This window comes from Polyergus mexicanus, unplaced genomic scaffold (assembly GCF_030449975.1).
Source record: "Polyergus mexicanus isolate NDT 795.1 unplaced genomic scaffold, iyPolMexi1.0 SCAF_7, whole genome shotgun sequence".
Classification (NCBI taxonomy): Eukaryota; Metazoa; Arthropoda; class Insecta; order Hymenoptera; family Formicidae; genus Polyergus; species Polyergus mexicanus.
The window spans coordinates 672826-695324 of NW_027223327.1; the positions used below are offsets into that span (position 1 = coordinate 672826).

Genomic DNA, 22499 nt, shown 5'->3' on the forward strand with positions numbered 1-22499 from the left:
ATTTATAACATAAATTAATATAAATTTTAATACATAGGTGTGCGTACATTTAAAAATTAACAACGATTTAAAGGCTTCAAAGTTATATTTATATTAAATTTTTAAATCACATTTGATCGAATAAATTAATATATTTATATTATTATATGTGAATATATTAATATAAGTGAATTTATATTATATCATGATATTATATTAATTAATCATAATACAATAATGATAACCCAAATTTAATAAATTTAATAAATATTAAAATTAAACTATTTCATGATTATTATATCGTTAACAATATATTTTTGAGATTATATCTTAGAATTTATATATGTCACATTTTAATTAAGCATCTTTAATTGTAATGATCTTATCGCCTATTTCTTTTAAATTATAACATTACTATGTACACGAAAGAATAACAATAACAATAATAATAAAGTTAGAGTTTTTGGTATTATAATGCTCTTGGAGATTTTATTTGCGTTCCGTCTTATCTAATAATATGTTTTTTGCTTTATCAATTTTTTGAAGATTAAATTTTTAGATTTTAAATATCAGAAGTGCTTGCAATTGCAGTTTTTTTAATTTTAATTTTAATACTACCTTTTTTATTTTATTATATTTCTTTAATATTTCAGATTTTAAACGTTTGTAGTTCGCTAATTGCCGACATTGATAATCTTTCTTCGCTGGAAACGTATTCTGAAATATTAGGAAAGTAACAGGAATATATGTTTGAGTTGGAGGTAGCACAAACTAGCAAAGTTACCAACCACAACTTATCGACCGTTGAAAAGTAATAGGAGAAACATATCAGGAAGGAGGTGGCACAAAAAAAACAAATAAGTTATCGACGGTCGGAAACTATTAGAGGAATATATGAAAAAAGAAGTGGCATAATTATCATTTGCAGGTAATGTGTTACAGTATCGACGGTTGGTAAAATTATACCGTCGATAAAATTTTACCGTCGGTAATTTTATATTTAGATAGCGTTACCTCCTATCTCATCATATTCGCCTAATACTTTCCTAATAAATTTCGGAATATATTTGCGGCTCGAGAATCACCGACGTCGTGTGAATTATCAATCAACTTTGGTAATCCGCAAACTATAAACATTGAAATTCTAAATTAATAGCAATGTATCCGACAAATATATATAATCAGATAAAAGATAATACTAATTAAAAATTCAAGAACTGCACACACACACACACACACACACACATTTACAGGTACTCTTAAAATCTTAAATCTAAAAGTGCACAACGAAAAAGATTTTAAATTTAATATATCTATTTATTTGACTTATATTTGTTTCTTTACAAAAACATAATTTTATACGAAATATTATTTTGTCGAACAAAAATTTAATAGTTTCGTTGTATTAAATCATATTGTTTGACGGAAAAATAACTATATTATTTGGAATAGTAATAATGTATAAAATGTGTTAAAAAATGACATAAGGTGTGAGAATGGCAGTTGCGCCGATTACGCGATATATAAAAGTTATGGATATCAGTGAAATGAAAATTTAAAATATCAAAGATGCATTATGTATATGGCCCAGGGAGAGGCTATATATTGCAATACGTCTTCTTGTGGGCTTCTCCCTGGGCCCCGTATTGTAATGCGTCTTCGGCATTTTGAACTTTCATTTCACTCATATCTATAACTTTTATATCTTCTCCTTTTTCTCTGATATTTACTAGGGATTTGTGTGTTTCTCGGCTTATTGGATAATAAATTATTAAGATTTTCCTCGTACAATTTCATGAAAGTGATAGATATACTTGAAAATTGCGATCTTCCTCTAAATTAATTTTTTTTTTTAAATCGTGTATTATCCTTTGCATTACGCCCTTCTGTCCATCGTAAGATTTGCCACTTTCTCTTTGACTATAAGCTAATATGATTACATTATAGCCTGATAAAGAAATTATTATTTTCAATATAATAAAAATCTCCAATTTTTCTTTCTTCTACGAAAGTTTGTTTTTATTAGTTCATATCTATCATCATTCTTTTTCATCTTTTTTGTCAGATAATTTTGATTATTTATTCTAAACCCACAATATTATTCTTGTTTGTAATTTCATCACGATAATTTAGCCAAGCAGATTTTCAAACTTTGCGTTTCAGTTTTAAAAAAATGCGAACTTTTGTCTCTTTATATCCATTGGTTGCTTGGCTGAGAACCGAAAACATGGTGGTCATGGAAGGATGTGAAAAGACAGCTGTTTGCTGTCGTTAGGTTATATTCAATGGAGTGATTTTTTTTCTTAAGCACAAATATCGGTTCATCGCTATCGGCTCATTGTCAGACGAGGAGACGAGTGTCGATAGTAACAACATGCGACAATGAAGAGGTTCAACGAATTTCTCGCGACTTGTGTCATATTGCAATACTTTTGCCATGTATGCACTACACATTTGCTCATAAATGTCAAAAATCAGGTACGATAATATATATGTAAACGCGCAACTCTATCAATAATAACCAATAACACTGCTTTATATAAGTACAAAATTTTGATAAAAAGATATCATTCCTTTTTCCAATATATAATTGAATATAGAAGTGTTTTTCAAATTAATCTCTAATACTCTTTGACATAAGTGTAGGATATTTTTCCTACAACAAATTGACATAGGCTTTAAAGGAGTAATACTATTATTAATATTAAATGAGCTATATTTTATTTACAGGGTGGTGATATTCTTCTAGAAACAATCTCGTCTAATGTTACAGAAGATTTGATTACTGTAGAATTCCAACGTTCCGATGGCACGCTAGTCACACAACTCATTGATTTCAAAAATGTAAATATCCCCGAAACAAACTGAATTTCCTGATAAATTATTTTTTTAAACTATATATTCTTTATTGATCATATAAATCGTAGGAAGTTCAAGTTATAAAAGCTTTGGTACTTGGTGAAGAGGAACGCGGACAAAATCAATATCAAGTCATGTGTTTTGTGAATCATTTTTATAAAGTAGATTTTATATCATCTGATGCAATGTCCAAACTGCGTCAGAAAAATCCAGGCACTGTACGTGTAGCTGAAGAAGACAGAGGTCATGTCAATTATACAATGGACTTGTTTCTGGATGTATCTCAATCTAAAGAGATCTCGAAGCATGTTGCTACACTTTGTACAGAAGCAGCTGGATCAACTTATACTAGGAACGATGATATAAAACAGTGGATTCAAAGACCAGGTAATTATCCGCCAACTGTTAGTTTTATATTTGTATATTATAAGCTATAGAATAATTAACTGTAAAGTTATAATTTTTATGATATTGCGAAGGCTCTTCGGAAGAGTTACTCATGGCAGCTGTATATAATTTTACAAATATGCCACAAACGAACACAAATGACACGAGATCACTATTGGTCTCCAAATGCGCTGACACATCAAATCTCTGGGCACCTTGCACATGCTCTTTGGAATTATGTATTGGTTGGTATCCATGTGGTTTAAAATTCTGCAAAGGAAAGTCTGATGGCAAGAAAATAGCCAGCACGTACCGATGTGGTATAAAAACCTGTAAGAAATGTTTTATATTCTCATATTATTCTAAAATGAAACAGAATTGTCTATGGGACGAATGACGTATAAGGACACTGTAGATTGAAATTTTTAATATGAATAGAAAATATTAATGCATGCAGCATAATAGAAAAGAAACTGGAAAAGAGAATGAGAAAATTATGTTAAGAACAAATAAAACACGAAAAAGTTCAAGAGAATGATATTATAGGTATAGGTAGTTAGAATATCAAACAATTTGTAGAAGAACAAACTAAGACTTTTATTACTCCATTATTATATATATATAATGTGAATTTATGTATATATTAATAATTTTTTATATTTTTTCCTCTGACAGAAATACAAACTAACTTTAGTTTCTAAAAATTTCCTTTGTGTGCAAAATATAATTTGAATATAAAAAATCGTTGTTATATATTTTTTTTATTTTAATTATATAATTAATATTAAGCTAATGAAACAAAAATATTTTTGCATTATATATCAGATTTATATACTAGGTCTCTGGAAAAAAATATATAACAGTAAATATAAGCTATATTCTAAAAGGAGTTATGGTAAGAAGATACGACACAATTTTTATTTAATTTGAGTCAAAGGGGAAAGTCATTAAATATTTAAAATTTTTATTTCTATTTTATCTCTGGTGGAAGTTTTACATCAAATACATAATTTATATAATTTATATATAATTTATATAATTTATATAATTATGTAGATGTGTAGATATATATTTTATTGCATGAATGGATATTTGTAACATTTTTCCATATCCACTACAAGAGTGGATATTTGTAATTTCTTCGCCCAAATTATATCGGAATTTTAATATTTAATACATTCCAACATTTGTAATAAAATATGTTAATATATTATTTTTAATTCTACTCTTGTAGAATTTAATCTTTCTCTATAGAAAGTTTAGAAAATGCAAATCATATAAAGATACATACATAGAATACTGTTTTCTGTGATCAATTACGATATATTCCAAAAGTTTTCTATAAATGTGTTTTTTCTTTCATTAAATTTATTTAACATTCCTTTCCGACTATTATGTTATTTATATACCTACGACGAGAGTGAAACCATTCCAGTAATAATATCCACTAACTTTCATTTGTAAATCTAGAATATTCTTCATGATTATATGTTACAAATAATCCATTCGAAAATTTAGAAATATTTTGTTTGATTTCCTGAACAAATAGAAATATAAGGATAATTTGTACGTAGAGTTTTATACACATGATTTGTAAAGCTGCTATTTATACATTGTATATGTATACATTACAAGTTCTAATTGTGTATATATTATATGCAGGCATGTATGCAGAGACACAATAACGATAAAACGATAAATATCTAACGATGATCTAGGCGTGTACATATAAATTTTTGTGTGTTAATAGTTGAAATAACTGTACAGTCAATATAAGATTTGCATCATTGTATGTATGCGTATATCCGAGACTTTATAAGAATATTGTTAAATTATACTTTAATATTAATATTAATTAATACTTTAAATATCAACAATCTGTAACAAATGTTCTTGCATGAGAGAATATTACTTAGTAAATCATTGTGAAAAAGACTGCAAAATCTGTCCATTTAATGTTTAATGGTTAAACCATTATGCTCTCTGAGCATAAAAATCTATACATTGTATACATTGCATTTATAATAAGAAAGAAATTGTTCAAATACGGGAGAATACATACGTATACTTACGCTTGCAATCCGACATTTGCGAAACATTTATAATAAATATCTAGCGGTATTTGGTGTCATTTAGTCGCAATAACTATGATGATGTGAAAATAGAAGACGTAACAATGCAATAAATCGAGACATTTATGACATATTATATTGATAATAGAGCTGGGATTAGGCAAATAAGATTCTAGGAATAGAATTTATTACTAATCAATTTGAAAGATTATTAAGTGACAAAGTAATAGTTAAAAAATATTTCATAATAATTTTCATAATAAATAAAGTTTCATAATAAATATAGAAGAAACTTTTAAAGGACTATAACTTCAAATGAGAAAATCTTTGTTCTTTTAGTAAAACATCCAATTTTTTTATTTCTTTATTTCGGCTATTAAAATCTCGATTCTGCTATGGATGGTTGATAATTTGCATTAGGTGATGTTGGCATTATTTATACGAATATTGCAATAGTAAAGCAACATGTAAACATCGCACAATTTTGTTAAATAATTATATGTAAATCAATGGGGATTAATACATAAAATATGTGAGAGAATAAATTTGTGAATATATAAAACAATATTACTATTTGTAAAGAAATATGTATATAGATTCAGCAGAGTCTTCAGAGTCGTCAGATTAATTTCACAATTAATAACTTAATAATTAGATAACTTTATATGCATAATAAATAATAGAAAAGGGTAATATGTGCAATAAGAGAGAATTTCTCTATATAAATGAAAGATTATAAAATATTTATAATGATTTATTTAATATTTACTTTCTTGATGTGCCTATAATTTAATTAATATAAATATATTATATTTGTTTGTATGTGTAATAAAAAAGATTTTATACACTCGAGTTATGAGAACTTCTCAGATATTAGAAGCACAATTATGTGTATATATATGAAAAAGGAAAAATATTTATCAATGTTTAATCACTCTGTATCAACCCCCTTTGATGTAATTTATGGGTATTACTACACTATGTATGTTTTCAGCTTTACATGTAATGTTGTATCTTATACACATATTTTTTATATATATATTTAATAAAAAGAATTAATATACATACACATAGATGTGTTTTAATGATGCATAATTTTGAAACAATATTATCCTGTAAAATATTATTTTTGGTACATGCTTCATTAAAATGTATTTTCTTATTAAAAATATATTATTATTTCGCACATACAAAAAAATATTAAAGTTTTTCAAAAGGTTCATCATAAATTTATCGTGTAAAAATTTCTTAATGGAAATTTTCTCGTTTTGAAGTGTGGATATATGAGGAGCATATAATACTTTATAATATAATATATGTATATGTATGTGTGTCATACATATGCTACATCTATCATATATGTGTTACAATACAATAAACAATATATAACAATGATAAATTCGATAATAAATCTATCATATCTTTTGTAGAGAGATATTCTTTTGTAAAAGAATATATGCAGATAAATGTTCGTTCATAATTGGTTCTATTAAGTACGATACATTAATAATAATCTTAATTATTAATAGCAAAATAATAATAGTAATAATTTAATTTAACTCAAAATTCTTTACACATCTCTATACACATCAAAGATGTTTTGCATCATTCACATTTTTATTAAACTTAATGTGCAATATGCACAGTAGAAATATCACCCTGATAAGCAAGAAAACAATTTATTTATACAAAAAGAACATATACATTTCAGTTTTATATTAAAAATATCTCTATTACACATTATATTAAAAGTATATTTTTTGAATAATAAAAAATTTTAAGATAATTGATTTTAATAAAAATAAATGTTATTTTGCAGAGTAAAAATATATGTGAATACTTTTTGACGCAAAACATTTTCTGATATGTAAATTTTCTAATTTGATAATATAAATTTAAAATATCTCTCGCTATCGCTATTATCTTTGCTACTATATTACCTTTGATAATGGAGAACTACGGAAGTGACATCTACAGAAGTGTACAATTCTCTCTGCATTTTTATGCTACATTAGATTAGCAGTGCACCATCAGCAGCCTGTCATTACGTTTTATATGAGATCCTCTAAAGTGTCTATATTATTCATATAAAAATATAGATAATTATTTCAGATTTTTAAAATTTTTATCCGACGAAATCTTATTGTATAATTGAAATAAAATAAAATATAACATGCACGGTAATTAAAAAATTTGATGATTGACATTGGCCAATATGTTAAGTATATTATTAATATTATACATTTATAACATTTCATATTTTAGTTTTATTTTATTATCTCGTTTATCTCAGCTCAACAGATGATAATTATATGTTACTGACTCGATGTGAATAAACTTCAGTTGAACTGAAATCTATAAGAAAGATCATGTTTTTATACACAGAGAGATATGCAAAGATAGATAAAATTTCAAAAGATAAAAACTGCGAAATTAAATGTTGTCCATGCCAGAATTAAATGAATCAAGTTGCAAATCAACATCTTTCACTTGTAAAGATTCAGAATTAAAATATTACTTTTGAAATTGACATACCTTCTATCGCGAGACAAAAATGTTTTGATATATTTTGGGTAGCACCAAACACGATGACGTAAAACATTTACAAGCGTTTCTTGTCTTTTCCTATCACGATCGAAAACAACTATCCCCACATCAAATCCACACGTCAATCCATCAATCCCAAAAACGTATCCGTAAAAGAAGAAACACTAGCTACTGTAGCAAGTCTTGCGCACATCCGCAAGTATAACACTGAAATCGTCGTCAGCCTTGGACATATGTTCCATATTTTGAGGCTGCTGCTGCTGCTGTTGCTGTTGCGATTGCGGCTGTTGATGCTGTTGTTGCGAAGTCGAGTGATCCGGATACTTGGATACTTCTAGATTCTGTTGATGATATTGCTCCATTGTATGACCGATCGCGACGTTAGAACAACGAGCGTCCTTACTGCTCTGTTGATCGTCAACGATGCACTGAGAGTTTGACATATCCAACTGGGACGGTGCCCCGTAATAGCGTAGATCACTGGCGTAGTTATGATTGCTGTCCAACATACTCTGCGAGGACAGGCTCGAGTGTGTCACGCTCGTCGGATGAGAATATTTGAAATACTTTTCCAACTGTAATGCCTGCTGCTGATGATCTTCCTCAGCATTCATGCCGGGATCGATGTGACCGCCAAGAATCGTGTGCTGCTGAGCGCTGCTCGAGTCCGTCTGATATTCCTGATGATGCGGCATTTGGTATCGGTGTGTCACTGTGCCTACAAGAAATTACAAATCAAACGACAACGTAATGACATAATAGAATCGAACAAATACGTGAGATGCATATATATATATAGACTGCTCCAAAAATACTTTTTAAAAATATTAATTACGTTTTATATTATTTTAAAAATTATTATAATTCTTTCTGATATAATTCAGTAATTATACATATTTTTGAGAAAATCCAAGTATTTTTTTTTGGTATTCATACGTGGTTTCTGAGAAAAATAAATTTATTTAAAAAAAATATATATAATTATTGATTTTTCCAAATTCTTTTACAACATATATTTTTCTTGTAAAGGATTCGCTGTCGCATCTCTTGATTGTAGATGAGTACTACAAATCTCTAAATTTGACGTAAACAAGACGTTGGAGTAAACGAGAAAAGAATATTACCGGAACAACTTTCGGCTCCGCGAATCCCTATGGACTGCTGTCGATTGCCGGCGCATTGGACCGGATTATAATTGCTCTCGACAGTGGACTGCATCGAATAGTTCGTCGCGCTCTTGGACGATTGCGTGCCGCTGTAATGCTGCAAAGATTGATCGTGCGGCGAGGCGACCGGTGGATAAAACGTGCCCGTGACGGAGCCAACGTTATCAAAACCGGAGCGTAACTTGTTGCACGATACCATCATACCATTCGCAATGCCCACCGCGGCTATGCTCGTAGATTGTCTCTCAAAATTCAAATAACCCACCTAATGAAACCAAGAAATAATCGAGATTGTTATATTCAAGAGATAATTTCATGTAATTTATTAAATTAAGAAATTAAATTGATTTGTATATGTTATGCTGTTTTTAAAATTGCAAGTCACATTGTAAAATGATAAAATAATTTATAGATGGAAAATTATAGCCATCGTAGAAATGTCAGAGATATATGTAAAATACGTACGGATTTTTTATATGTTAAAGTATCCGTATAACCGCCGGAATTCTGACACGACGATACGCTAGTATTGCTAGCGTGACCAGTGTGCAATTGATTGTCGCTACTCATAAAGGTGTATCGTTTCTGATCGGTCATATCTCCGTGTTGCTTCGAGGTACCTTCCATCAGATCTCGTTCCGGATCCGGATTCTGAGCAGACGATAGATGGCCGCCGTCACCTGGTCGATTAGATCATCTCGATTGTGTATGCGACGACTTGTACAATTGCTCTTGGTAATAATTTAATTATTCTACGATATCGTATATTTTATATATAAATTTTAAATAATATGTATTTAATATAAAATTCTCGAATAAATTTATTCAGGCATCCGATTTATTTTTGCTTTAAAGATTCTTACCGTCAGGCTCGGGACTCGCCACCGGAGATATGTCCGGGGTGTGAATGATGGGCGTGTATGGGCTGCCGTAAAGCGAATTATTTTCCGATTTGTATTCCTGGATACTCTGCTGCTGTTGTTGATGATACAGGGATGAGATCGGGGAATGGCCACCCCACGGGATTTGAGATATGCCCTGGTAACTGTCCATCTTGGACCTTAAAACGCATTTCGATTACGCATTACATTTGTGGAATACAATATTATTACTTTGATTATATCATGATATTGAGACAGGGTGATTCATAAATGTCTCTATACTTTACAAGATGAATCTACGCGCTAAAACGCATAATTAAATGTTACATAAGCATAGAGATGATAATCATTTCTGAATTATGAAGATTAAAGATAATTTATTAATCACCTTGTCAACGCATATTTCTTCATCGAGATGAATGTTTGGAAAATTCAAATATTGCTAAATCTGGAAAATATAATGTCAATGTCGAGAGAATAAGAGCCGTCGTCGTCGGCGCGTTTCGCTTCGTTTAAATTTTGCCGAGATCTCTCAATTAACTGGCTGTTTTACTCGTACGTGGCTTCATTAGCGGAAAGTATGAGCCAATATCGACTTACATGGAATGATGAATCGTCGGGCCAGTAGGGTTGGACCTGTTGCCCGCGGTGTTGGTCGCCGAGGGAGGCGAAGACGGTGCACCGGGTGTCCGTTTCGCGTGCTTCCTACGCCGCGGTCTGTACTTGTAATTCGGATGTTCTTGCATATGTATGACCCGAAGCCTTTCGGCCTCTTCGACGTAGGGCCTTCTGTCTTGCGGCGTCAGTCCTCGCCATTTCTTTCCTGAAAGAAAAAAAAAGGCCATTCAAATTCAATAAAAAAACGCGAGACATAGAAACAAACGAAAGCATGAAGATGATTAAACGACACACGGTACATACAGCATGATTCTTACCGGTCGTGGCAGGATTCCCTCTGCGTGCCGCATAAACAGTCGAAATACAAAGGATGTAATACAATATTTTATCAGAGTACAAGTACAGTATACATATATCGTTGCTTTAATGTAATATTAAAATATATTTGAATAATGAGATTTTAAGATATTTTCATAACTGTACAACAAATTGGCAATAATAAAAAATTAATAAACATTTATAAATAAATAACGGTAGAATAATAATTTGATTTTTTTTTAAATTAATTATTAAAAAAATTAAATTTATATTTGTAATATACTTACCTCTTTCCCCCGCTATTTAAAAATTTCTTATCGTATTTGTAGTAATGATACGTTTGTCATGAATTTTTTAAATTAAATTTAAGTAAATTTTTATCGTTACGTATTACGCCCTTTTTCCAAAGATAAAAATTCATCGGGCAAAAACGTCCGAAGATGTTTGCCGATGCGCAAAGTTACGATGCGCTTTAATATATCGATCCTCGCGTCCGTAAATACTCCGATAAATTACGCTGCTCGACAATAATGGGGCGAGCCCCCGGTGTATACATCTCGATATCCCGAATCTCGATAAAATCGTCGGTCGATCCCTTTAGCTAACGACGCGCTTAATTCGGCCCGCGAGAGAACACCCCCTATCTCTCTCCTTCTCTGTCGTCGCCTCGATATACGAGGCGCAAAACCAGCACAGAAATGGTCCCTCGTATATACACAACGTGTATGTACGTATACGTACAGATACACACGTATCCGTATTACAGGTGGGCTTGGTCGGCGGCGGCGGCGAGTCTTGGTCTGACGACCAAGCCTGGAATCTGCCTCAGTTGCGTTCAATATGCCAACATGGTAGGCCGGAATATCATTAAGCGAGGCATAGGGTTAATACGAACATAAGATGTTTGCGACAAGAATGAAAAAATTGAGCGCGAGGCGGGTGTATATACGGCATACACATATATGTATACATATATACATATATACATGTATAAATAATATTATATATATATATACACGCGAGATTATATGTCGGTAAATATATATATATATATATATATATATATACAGATGTATATGTATATACGTATCTTGTATAGGTATATAGATGCATGGGGGCGTAGATATGGGTGCGCCCGTGCCTTCAGCCAGCCACAAGGCACGAACCATTATTTCATATTTCATTTTGTATATTTAAACTCTGCGGAGGAGAGAGACGCTAACCCGGAGGACACCGGAAGAGGGGCGGGAAAATAAGAGAGAAATCGCACTTTGGCACGTCAGACCCGCGTCCACTTTTATTCTTTAATGTTAATGAACGTCATGAACAATTGCAAGAGCATTCTTTTACACACACACACACACATATATATATATATATATATATATATATATATATATATATATATATATATATTCTCGAAACGCTATCACGAGACAAAGGAAAGTGAAGAGAGACAACGGAAGAGAAAAAGTTATTCGCAAAAGGATATCGCTTTTGTCACAGCACGATTTCTTTTTCCCGTCAAGCGACTCCTCGTTTTTTTTGGTTTTTTTTTTTTCGGGGTTCCCGACCAGCCGAGTATTCGACTTCTTTGTACGAGGAAAAAAAAAAAAAAAGATCTAGAAGACTCCACACGACAAAAGGGACACAAATGAGATTTTCGGCTAACAATAAGTAAACTTAATTTAATATTCCTGGGCGTGCGCGCGCTCGCGGTGAGTTAGCCGGCGATGATTCATCATGACACCCGCGCACGTCGCGTCCCACCGATGATGTCCTCGTTAAGTATTCTAATGGTTGGCGTGTACCTCTAATTTAGCGCGCTTAGACCGAGGCCTTGCCGGACGACTTCATTAATTTCGAGCAGAAAGCGTCGGATTAGGAGCGTCGAGGATCGTCCACTTAAACAATTGTGAAGCTTTTTGCTCGATCCTCGCGTGTAATCGGTTAACGGATACAGAACGTTGAAATGCTCTCTTAATTTAACACGGATATTTATCTGAATCTCTCTTTGTCTCTCTCTCTCTCTCTCGCGGATACTCGGTTTATCAAATCGCGCTACGGGCACGTGGATATTTCGTAAGAATGTTCGATGCTAATACAGAATTCTCGCATCGCAATTTCGATGGATTCGCGCGGATCTATTTGGTGTGAATCTAACGGAGAATGTAAAATTAGCATCGCGCATCGCGACAAATTACGAGATTTCTACGATCGTGAGCGAAATCACGCGTGTCAAAAGGTCCTAATCGAGTCTCTTGCCGCACGAAGGCGGCATCGGCACGACGGCAAGAATCTCGGCGAATGCCGCGGTTTCCCAGTCGTTGACATTTTCCAGAAAGCTCGTTCGTTCTACCGCCTAATTAACGATTCCGCGGTGATTTATGCACGCGATCGTCGGTAATTCACTTGGCCGGCCGGCTTTGATTAAACTCCGCCGTTTCTTCCCCCCTTCTTTCTGCGTCCAAACATCACGGGAATTTCGTTACGCTCGCGAATGCAGACACTCGCGCGGATTGGCACGTGACATTCTCGAGCAGAATCGAGCGAGAAACTTCTCGTACGCGGCATTTAGAATATTAACGCCCGAGTTAGAACGCTCGTAATCCTCCCGCCATGACTTTAATTACACACGATACCCGATAAATCTTCCTTACAACCGGATTAAAATATTCCTCGCGCGAGCTAGCCGTCGTAAAGTATAGCGTCAAGCACGCTCGTAAATCTATCGTTCTTGAACAGTGATCGCTCGATCGACACGCTCGGTTCGAGAGGAAAGCGCCGATGTTAACAGTCTTTTTATCGCGCCAAACGATTTTCGCGTATCCGACGCGCCTCCAAATTCGCGTCGGATACGCGCATAAATACGACGCGTTGTACCGACGATATGCGTCTACGCAACGGAAAAGAGACGGAGAGACGACGAAGAGAAGACGAAGAAGGGAAAGACGAAGAAAAGGGCCGGAGTCGAGGCCCACATCGGTGGGACCGCATCGCGCGCACCCCGCCCAACCTGGGTCGCCCACTGTCACCATTAATAATACGTCTCCGGTCCCGTGATGTATCTCATCTCCCGACGGCGTTGCGCGCGCACACACACACCGACGCGACGCGTTCGCTTTTATACACAGATGCGCGGCATCGATGATGCAGCGTGGTATTTTTGTGTACGAAAAGGAAGGATCGCGCGCGAAGAATTGTCATTTCCGATACGTTTTCTCAAATTCGGTCAGAGATTCGAAGAAAAATAAATATTAAATAGGAGGAAAAAAAGAGAGATATGAGATAGGTATAAATGGACCTGTGTAAAAAAAAAAAAAAAATAAGCCGCTGCTAAATTTTTTGGGACTTCTTGGGAGAATTTCGAAAAATTCGCAGGAATTTCATTGTGCATTTACGTGACGATTGTCGAACGATGACGTTCACTTTGACAGTTACTTTCAGGACAAAGACAGGTTCGGTAGGTAGGTAGATGCGTGCAATGTATACGCCGAGCCATTCAGACACGTCGAGGTGCGCGACACCGATTCGAGCATAGCTGGCACGTGGACGAGAGACGTCTCGCCTCTTCGGGGACAATCTCGACGAGAACGAAACTCTCGCGCGTCCCCTCGGCACGAACAAAGACTTATCTGTCAGGGGTAATCGCCATGTGCGCGCGATCTTAATGAAGTATCTCGAAACTCGGAGGGAGGCGTAAAGCAATCAGCAGTTTCGAGGTACTCGACGATGCGGATGAAAAGGAATCATAACATCCTTTGCTTTAAACCTCGCGATTTCTCCCACACATTCTCGAGAACGATGAAACGATTCGGCGAGAGAAAGAGAGATGGACGTTAAACGTCCGTCTCTCGGATACCTCGATGAAGAATCGGTGGAAAAAGGGCCGCGTGTTAGTCGCGGCTTGTTCCTTAGAACGACGCGTCGCTTTGCGAAGGAACCGCGTAAAGAAACATTTCCGCACTGCCAGACAGAAAGACAGTGACACGTTCCTGTCGAGAGTACGCGTTACGTGGACGCACGTAGACTGCATCATAATCGCGTGCCATAAACTTCGGCCAAACTTTACGAAATTTACGGGATGACTGACAATCGGCGTGAGAAACCTCGGCGGATAAATCGTGCGATTTCGCGTTTATAAAGAATTCTACGAATATAATAAATCCGGATTCTAATATTTAATATCTTTCATCAATTCTCGTGTATAAGATACGCACAAATGCGGAAGAAAAATTTTCTCCCCTCTAACGTAAGATGAAAATTATCTCGCGTCGACGTTGGTCGTACAAATTATCATATCACTCCATCTGTCATTTTTCTAACCGACCCGGGATATAGGCGTGGTGTGGACGATCCGCGCCGGAGATCATCCGGGAGGACAAAAATCGTAGTCGTCGATAAATCGCCTACAACGCCACGTCAATGCTCGAGGGCTCTTCCTCCTCCCTCTTCCCCTCCTCCTCGTCTGTCTGTCGTACCACGTGTATTTTCATAAATATAATAATTTATTTCTATCTCTTCGCAACCGAGCGAGGATACATGTTGCAATCACGATTCGTCTTCGTCGTCGTCATCGTCATCGTCATCGTCGTCGGTCGTCGTCGAGGATAGGTGGGTCGATCGTATAAGCGTCGTCGGAAGGTAAGGTAAGGTAAGGGTGCGGCCAGACTCCGCTCTCGACTCCACCTCATTACCCGGCATTCTATGCAGAGACCGCGCTTATGGCTTATTATTGCCTTAGCTTAGCCAACCCGTCGGTTCCTTCGTCCTTCTTACAGACGGATACATGTGTACGCGCGACCGTATATATACGGATACAATGTATACAATGCATGCGTAAGATATAGGGTGACGCGCGCGAAACGTGATAATTTAATATCGTCGAAATTTTACGAGAATAATAATTTAATTTTAAACAAGACGTTTTTTCTCGCCAAAACTTGCATCTCGAAAAGAGAAAAAGAAAGAGAGAGAGAGACAGAGAGAGATAAAAGGATTTGTCTCGCTTCATACTCATATCGACCGATCGACGTGTGCGTGCACTCGTAGCAGCACGTGTTCGAGTGTACGTCCGCGTCCGTTTATCCATTCCTTCGACGATCCTTTCCTCGCCTGGGCTCATTTTATATGTATGTGCAATTATTGGTCCCGATCTTGTCTCACGGTTCGTTATGCCGCGTATCGCCTACTAGCGGCTACTACGACTAAGGAAGGTTCTCTCTCTCCTCCGTCTGTCCGCGCGTAATGCCGGACTCGCCACGCCGAGACTTTGTCGGTACGATGATCGGAGGGAGAGAAGCGTGCATAAAGAGGTTGCTCGCAGAGATTTAACCAGGTGCAACCACCACCAGCCGGTCAGCGGTTTCGCAAATAGAAAAAATTACCAACGATTACGCCTAACTTTAAATAACTCGCGACTATTTAATAACGTAAACGCTACGCGTGCTCGATTTACGGTCGGACAACTTTATTAATCGATCGATTATAAGGACGGTGGCGATTTAACCCTTTCGCTACTAAATTGCCCGATCCAAGACACAATCGCTCCATGTTAAAATAACAATCATTCGAGTATAAAATTCTACGATGGTAATCGCCTTCACCCGTTTATCGCACAAAATAAATAGACATTTCACTTTTGTTACTATTACGATCGAACAATGTATCCTTCGTGGTCAATATTATTGTTGCAAAAATATTCTTAAAAATATTGCATTTCATTAAAATATTAGGTGTACAACTTTGCTTCCGCCGTTTTTTTTCCGAAATTCGAGGCTTTATTGTAAAAAATTGGTTACATGTCTTTGAGGCGTTTTGAAATTGCTTGTTGAGTCACTCCCGATGAACGCGCCAATTCTTTTTGACTTTGACTCGAGTCTTCATTAAGTAATGCCTCCAATTCCGCATCTTCGAAAACCTTCTCTCTTCCATCGCTATGCCGGTCTTCGACGTGAAAATCACCGTTCTTGAAGCGTTGAAACCACTCACGACACCTTCTTTCACTAATAGCGGCTTCACCATAAGTATTTGAGAGCATTCGATGAGTCTCAGCCGCAGATTTCTTCATATTGAAGCAGAAAATTAAAACCTCCCGCAAATGACGAGAATTTGGCTCGTAAACTGACATTTTCAATCGAGAATAACTTTATGATGCGGACACAAATCGACTAATGTTTCTATGGGGTTATGTTGACAGATGCCCAAGTTTATTGCATGACGTCTACGATCTATTTATTTCGACCACTACTTACCGCTAAAGCCATCTATAGGAAAACGGCGGAAGCAAAGTTGTACACCTAATAGATATATATATATATATATATATATATATATATATATATATATATTAAAGTTGATTTTGTTATGTATAGTATATAAAAATGTTATAGTTTTAATCAAGAATATCTCATCTCGCATATTCAATTTTACAAGCAAAATTATTTTACTATCAAAATTGGATGATAACGATTGCTCGCGGTCTTGTTTGCGCGATTGGATGCTGCTATGTACGAGATGTTCGGTACTGCACGGTCGTTTTTCGACCAGACTCTGCCATAGGCGAAAGGGTTACATACGCTAGATCGAAACAAGTTTACTAATGCACAGTGGACCCAAGCGCGCGCGCGCGCGCGGGCGGATGGTATAAAGGAACAAATGAGTTTCGTGATCGTACGAGAGGCCGATCTTGTCTCGGATTAATCGAGCAACGCTGGCGAACAAGTTTCTCCGTACGTCGAATTCCGATAGAGCATATAGGAGAGAGAGAGAGAGAGAAAGAAAAAGTTGGATAAAAACCAAGTCTAATTGAAGAGAAAGAAATAGAGAGAGAGAGAGAGTGCAATTTCGTTATCAAAATAATTAAGAAAAATTCGGGCACGAATTTCATCCTTAATCCTAGACGAGAAACGAGACACTGTAAATAATTTGACGATAATAATTTAATTCAAAAAATTGGAGCACGTTTTGCGTAAAAGGGGAAATAAACAAGAGGGGAAAAAATATATCAGCGACATGTTACGGATTATTAAACGCATCGTAAATCGTAGCGGATTGCGGTGGCTTGTTAACGTATTATATTACTTTAGAGACCGATGTTTACGATACATATGAAATATTTATTACGACCAGCGCACTTATGATTTTCGCTCCGTTGAATCACGATTACATTTATTGGCAGGTGCGATTGACAAACTTGAAAAGCTACACTCGCGCCTAAATTTCGTATAACGTATCGAGAAGAAAAGTGTTTTTATTTATAGAATATTTGGCGATAGATGTACCGTATCAAAATTTTTTTTCCTCATTCATCGCGCTTTATACTACGCGCCGCGCTTTCCGCTTAACGGGGGGGAATCAGCGATCGAGACCTATATAGTACAATATATATTCACGCTGCACTTAGCAGGATGTAGGTTGCCGTTTGAGATCGACCGACCTCTTTTCCCTACGAATACTTTTACGAAAACGCAATTTACAGAGTGGGCAGAGCCGATTCCAGTCTCAGAGGTTCATCCACCGTGCAGCGGTGCTGAGGTGCTGCTATTGTTCGAGAACCGCCCGATGAAGGAGAAGCGGAACGGGGAAGAGGAGGAGAGAGTTAGGAGCGGGAGGATGGTATCGGGAAGGTGATATGTATATGTATTGTATGTAGTACCGTGGAGAAAAGTGGGCCTTTCCCTCGGAGTTCAAACGTAGTCTCTTACGCACTTCTCTATCGCGCGCGAGAGCGTATTAATTTCAATCGACTGCCAATCTTTTCCCCGTCTCTTATCCCGTTGCCTCGCGGCAGTCGCGAAAGGTCGCCGTAACGTTGGTACGTCCTATTACGCATTACTTATCTCTCTTTTGCGATTACATCTTTTAACACTGAAATCGATACAATTTCGGTAAATTCGATCGAGATGCTCTTTCAAGGGAATTTCTGAAAATGCGTAATTATGGAATTATTTGACCTTCGAGAATCGGAAGATCGCTATCGGAAACGCTCGGTGAAGATAAATAGCGCGTGAGGTGGCTAGTATCTACGCGACCAATAACTTTCAATCGGCGCGCCGTCCCTTAAATCGACCAACGGAGTTGTCGACGAGGTTGTTATCGTCCCTTCCGCACCGAGCACCATTACAGCGAGATACCGTACACGCTGAGATACGTCGTTTAAGGGCCGCGAATCGGCCGCGTTCGGAAGACAGTTTGGTACTTTACGAGAGAAAGAACGTATAATCCTACTCTCGCGGGGAGGAATATACAGGGTGTCCCGTTATCGTCTTTCAATTATAATATGGAATCAATTTGTCTTGTCGGTAAAGAATTAGACTCATATATATTGGTAGAAATTTACAATTTTCAATTTATAAATATCTTTTTTTTTTTTTTAATAAATTGAATTTTTGTTGAAAGAAAACGCGCGGTAAAAAATGAAGTAAGAAATCAGATACGATTATTCGATCAATTATCGCCATCAAATTTCAATGCTAATTAGCCTTAGTAACGAGTTCGATGCCTCGGCCTTTTTCATACGTTTTTCTTCGACATCCGCGATCGAAGGGACAATCCCGAAATATATATATGTCTTTCGTAGGAGAGTAAGGGAGGTAATCAGAGGCACTAAACTACGATACCGCGTTGGCAGTTAGAGCCCCTGTATCTCCGCTGTCGCCAGCGGTACGAAACACGCGCACGCCCCGCGTATTATTCGCGGGCTGCCACATATGTCGTAGGTGGTCCCCCTCCCCCTGTTCCCGTGACACGACGCAGTGGCGTCGCGTCGTCGTACCGTATAAAGGACGATGTGGATGAGCGGCGATGTGGTTTCTCCTTCCGCCAGACCCGATCGTCCGCGATACGACCGTGCGAATCGCCGCTTCGCTAATTAACAACGAAATTAACGACCGTCGGAACGGCGGGAGCGAAGGGGAGAGTCGCCGATGACGAGAGATGATAAACGAAGCGACGATAGCGACGATAATCGGGTGACCAATATTCGAGTGAGCGCGAAATTAATTTCCAGATCTTGTTGACAGATCTCGAAGGCGGGTTAACGGTTGGGAAGAACGATTAATAAAGATGCACGGGCACGCGTGTCAGCGGATATAAGGTGCCCACACGGCCCCCCTCCCCCCCCCTCCCCCGCCATCGGTGGTATACGCCCGCTCCACACCGACAAACAACAAACGGCAACACAATCGGCGTGTGCGTATGCGTGTGCCGATGCCAAACACGCTCGCACGCTGCAGCACGCGCGGATGGACGGACTAACGGACATTACGAAGGGATGGATCGACACATAGCACGCGCATGAATATGTAGGATGTCTGGAAAGAAAGAAGGAAAAAAAGAAAGAAAAAAGAGGAGACGCGAGGGAGAAGAGAGTGGGGGCGGTAAAGGCAACTCGGCGCGCATAGCAATCGGAGCCGCGTCATGCCAATAACATCGCGCCTAATGTTCGATCGATAAACCCGACGACGAGTTTTCCTTACTCCGCATCGATAACCGGCGCCAAGGGGAGGGAAATGCGGGGAAAGGGGGACGGAAGGGAGGAGAGGGATTGGTGATTTACAGGTTTGGCTCGACGAACAAATCAAGAAAGACCGAGAAAGAGAGCGTAAGATGAGGGGGAGGGGAAAAAGACGCGTTATAGGAGAAACAGAGAGAGGAGAGGAGGGGAGGGGATAGGAGGGGAGGGGGGAGAAGGGAGAGAGCACGCGTGCACGCATACACGCGCGATTATAAACATACACGACACACTGTGCGTTGAAATGAGCACGGGTAGAATAGGTAGGTAGGTAGGTAGGTAGGTAGGTAGATGGTTACACGCGAGAAGAGAAGTTTACAATTTTCTGCACGACGGCCGCTCGATCGTTCAAATGCCAATAATGTTGCGGATGCCAATTGTCGATAATTCAAGGTATACCTTGCTCACGATAGCGCGCGCGCGCGCGCGCGCGAGCTCCGGTCGGCGCTGACAGATCGTTAGGATGGTACCGGATGATGGGTTCTCAGTTTTAACGCCGGGGAGACACGAGACATGCGAGAATAAGAGAGGGAAAAGAGAGAGAGAGAGAGAGAGAGAGAGAGAAGAGACAAAGAGGAACAACCGCAAAACCACCGTCTGCCGCTAAAAGCGTTTCGGTTTACGCGAAATCGACGATTCGCGTATATCGTGCGACGAATGTGCGCTAACACGATAGAACGGCTATCGTTTTATCCTCGGAATGTCTGTACCTGCGCTGCCTTAAAGAGAGAGAGAGAGAGAGAGAGAGGAAGAGAGATGTTACTTGGAAATCGCTAATGCGATAATGCAGCGATCGGAATGAGATTTGACAAGAGGACTCCGATATACGGCTTGGCGCGATAAGAGAACAATTTCCCTATCTCGATCGCGCAGGTGGCTGCTGGTGATACGAACGAGATGCCGCGAGTTATATTCGCGGAGACTGGTATCGGCTACACGCATTTGCGACATAATAAACATTAGCGTTAACGAGTCGAGTTGGGATAACGTAACGCTTTTTTTTTCCCCCCTAGTCCGTAATCTCCCCGAGAGCGAGGTCTCTCACCTCTCTCCCCCTCGTTTCGTCCAACATCCCTCCCCCCCCCTTCCATGTGTGTAGTAATTAGATTAATTCTATTCGCTCGACGTTGTAATTAAATTAATGATGACGCGCCACGCGAGCGAGCGAAGATTTTTCCCTGCTTTCTTATTCCCAGAGTCAGTTTCCCGACGGAAAAGTCTCTTTCCCGCGAGAAACCGCCATTGTTTTCTCACCGCGTATTTTTAAAAGGCAAGACTCCTTCTCTCTAATCTCGCACGCTTCATCTTCGTCGAATCCGAGAACGAAAAGATTTTTTCACGACGGGTTAGGTTAACACAACCCCGATACGTTTTAATTGCATTTTTTAACGATACGATATTTATTTAATCAAATATCATCTGTTTTGCGTTTTACGCGAGAGAGAGAGAGAGAGAGAGAGAGATTGAATATTCAGGAATATCCTAGTAAAAGCAGCGGATTTCTAGATCAATGCAAATCGTGAGAATTTATTCCTCGTTAAGAGAAGAAAATAACGTTTCTTCTCCAACAATTTATTAATTAATATATAATACAGCTAGGTCGAATTTGAAAAATCTCGAAAGACAATTAATAATAACGTATAGATTAGTTTCTCTCGCGAGAAAGAAAATAATGTTTTTCACTCGCGCACTTACCGAGCATCTTGCTGAGATCGGCGTTGTGGAGATCCGGATTCTCGTCGGCCAACTTCTTGCGCTCGACCTTTGCCCAGACCATGAACGCGTTCATCGGACGACGTATCCGTTGCTCCTTGAGGCTCCTCTGGGCAGTGCCGCCGCCGGGATGGCACATCTTTACTCCCGCGGGGATCGGCGAGATGCCCTGCTGGTATTCCAACGACGGACCGGAAGCCAGCCAGGGCATGTCCTCCAGCCGCTGCTGCGCCGGACCGCTTAGCATGCTCGGTATCTGGTTTCGCGGAAACAATGTCACGTAAATATTTCGCGAAACGTATTTCCCGCTTATTCCCGGGCGTTCGAAACGTTGTAACCGTCCGGCGCGGCCGGTGTGTTTTTAAGGGAGGTAGCGCGCCGGACTAAAGATACGACCAAGCGACGCGATCAAACAAGTACGAGGATACCGAGGGACTTTATACCG

At 37.8% G+C, this 22499-nt stretch overlaps 2 protein-coding genes across 14 annotated transcripts in view; one reads left to right on the forward strand and one right to left on the reverse strand.

The window, feature by feature from the left end:
• Positions 1-2206: 2206 nt before the first annotated feature.
• On the forward strand, positions 2207-6309 carry Oaf (out at first). 2 transcript variants are annotated; one of them, XM_070298398.1, is made up of 5 exons: positions 2207-2457; positions 2710-2823; positions 2907-3225; positions 3318-3557; positions 4888-6309. In XM_070298398.1, exons 1-5 carry the CDS (start codon positions 2362-2364, stop codon positions 4908-4910), a joined length of 792 nt encoding a protein of 263 aa, XP_070154499.1. In that variant the 5' UTR covers positions 2207-2361; the 3' UTR covers positions 4911-6309. The 2 variants fall into 2 exon arrangements, with proteins under 2 accessions (XP_070154499.1, XP_070154500.1); XM_070298399.1 differs by lacking the exon at positions 4888-6309 and having other exon boundaries at positions 2352-2457; positions 3318-3928.
• Positions 6310-7040: 731 nt separating this feature from the next.
• LOC138934959 (putative transcription factor SOX-15) overlaps positions 7041-22499 on the reverse strand; it is a 41722-nt gene continuing 26263 nt past the window's right edge. For 10 of the 12 annotated variants that reach the window (XM_070299132.1, XM_070299135.1, XM_070299133.1 and 7 more), the window contains 6 exons: positions 22037-22310; positions 10492-10714; positions 9874-10070; positions 9476-9690; positions 8969-9275; positions 7041-8562 (listed from right to left, as the gene is read on the reverse strand). In XM_070299132.1, the coding sequence (XP_070155233.1) occupies positions 8009-8562; positions 8969-9275; positions 9476-9690; positions 9874-10070; positions 10492-10714; positions 22037-22310 (1770 nt within the window). In that variant the 3' untranslated portion in view covers positions 7041-8008. The remainder of the gene's footprint in view (positions 8563-8968; positions 9276-9475; positions 9691-9873; positions 10071-10491; positions 10715-22036; positions 22311-22499) is intronic. The other 2 variants (XR_011447193.1, XR_011447192.1) reach the window with 2 other exon arrangements.

Coding starts and splice junctions, on each gene's coding strand:
- Oaf (XM_070298399.1), top strand. CDS start 2,362: ATGAAGAGGTTCAACGAATTTCTCGCGACTTGTGTCATATTGCAATAC. Junction 2,458..2,709: donor TCATAAATGTCAAAAATCAG/GTACGATAATAT, acceptor TTTTATTTACAG/GGTGGTGATATTCTTCTAGA. Junction 2,824..2,906: donor AACTCATTGATTTCAAAAAT/GTAAATATCCCC, acceptor TATAAATCGTAG/GAAGTTCAAGTTATAAAAGC.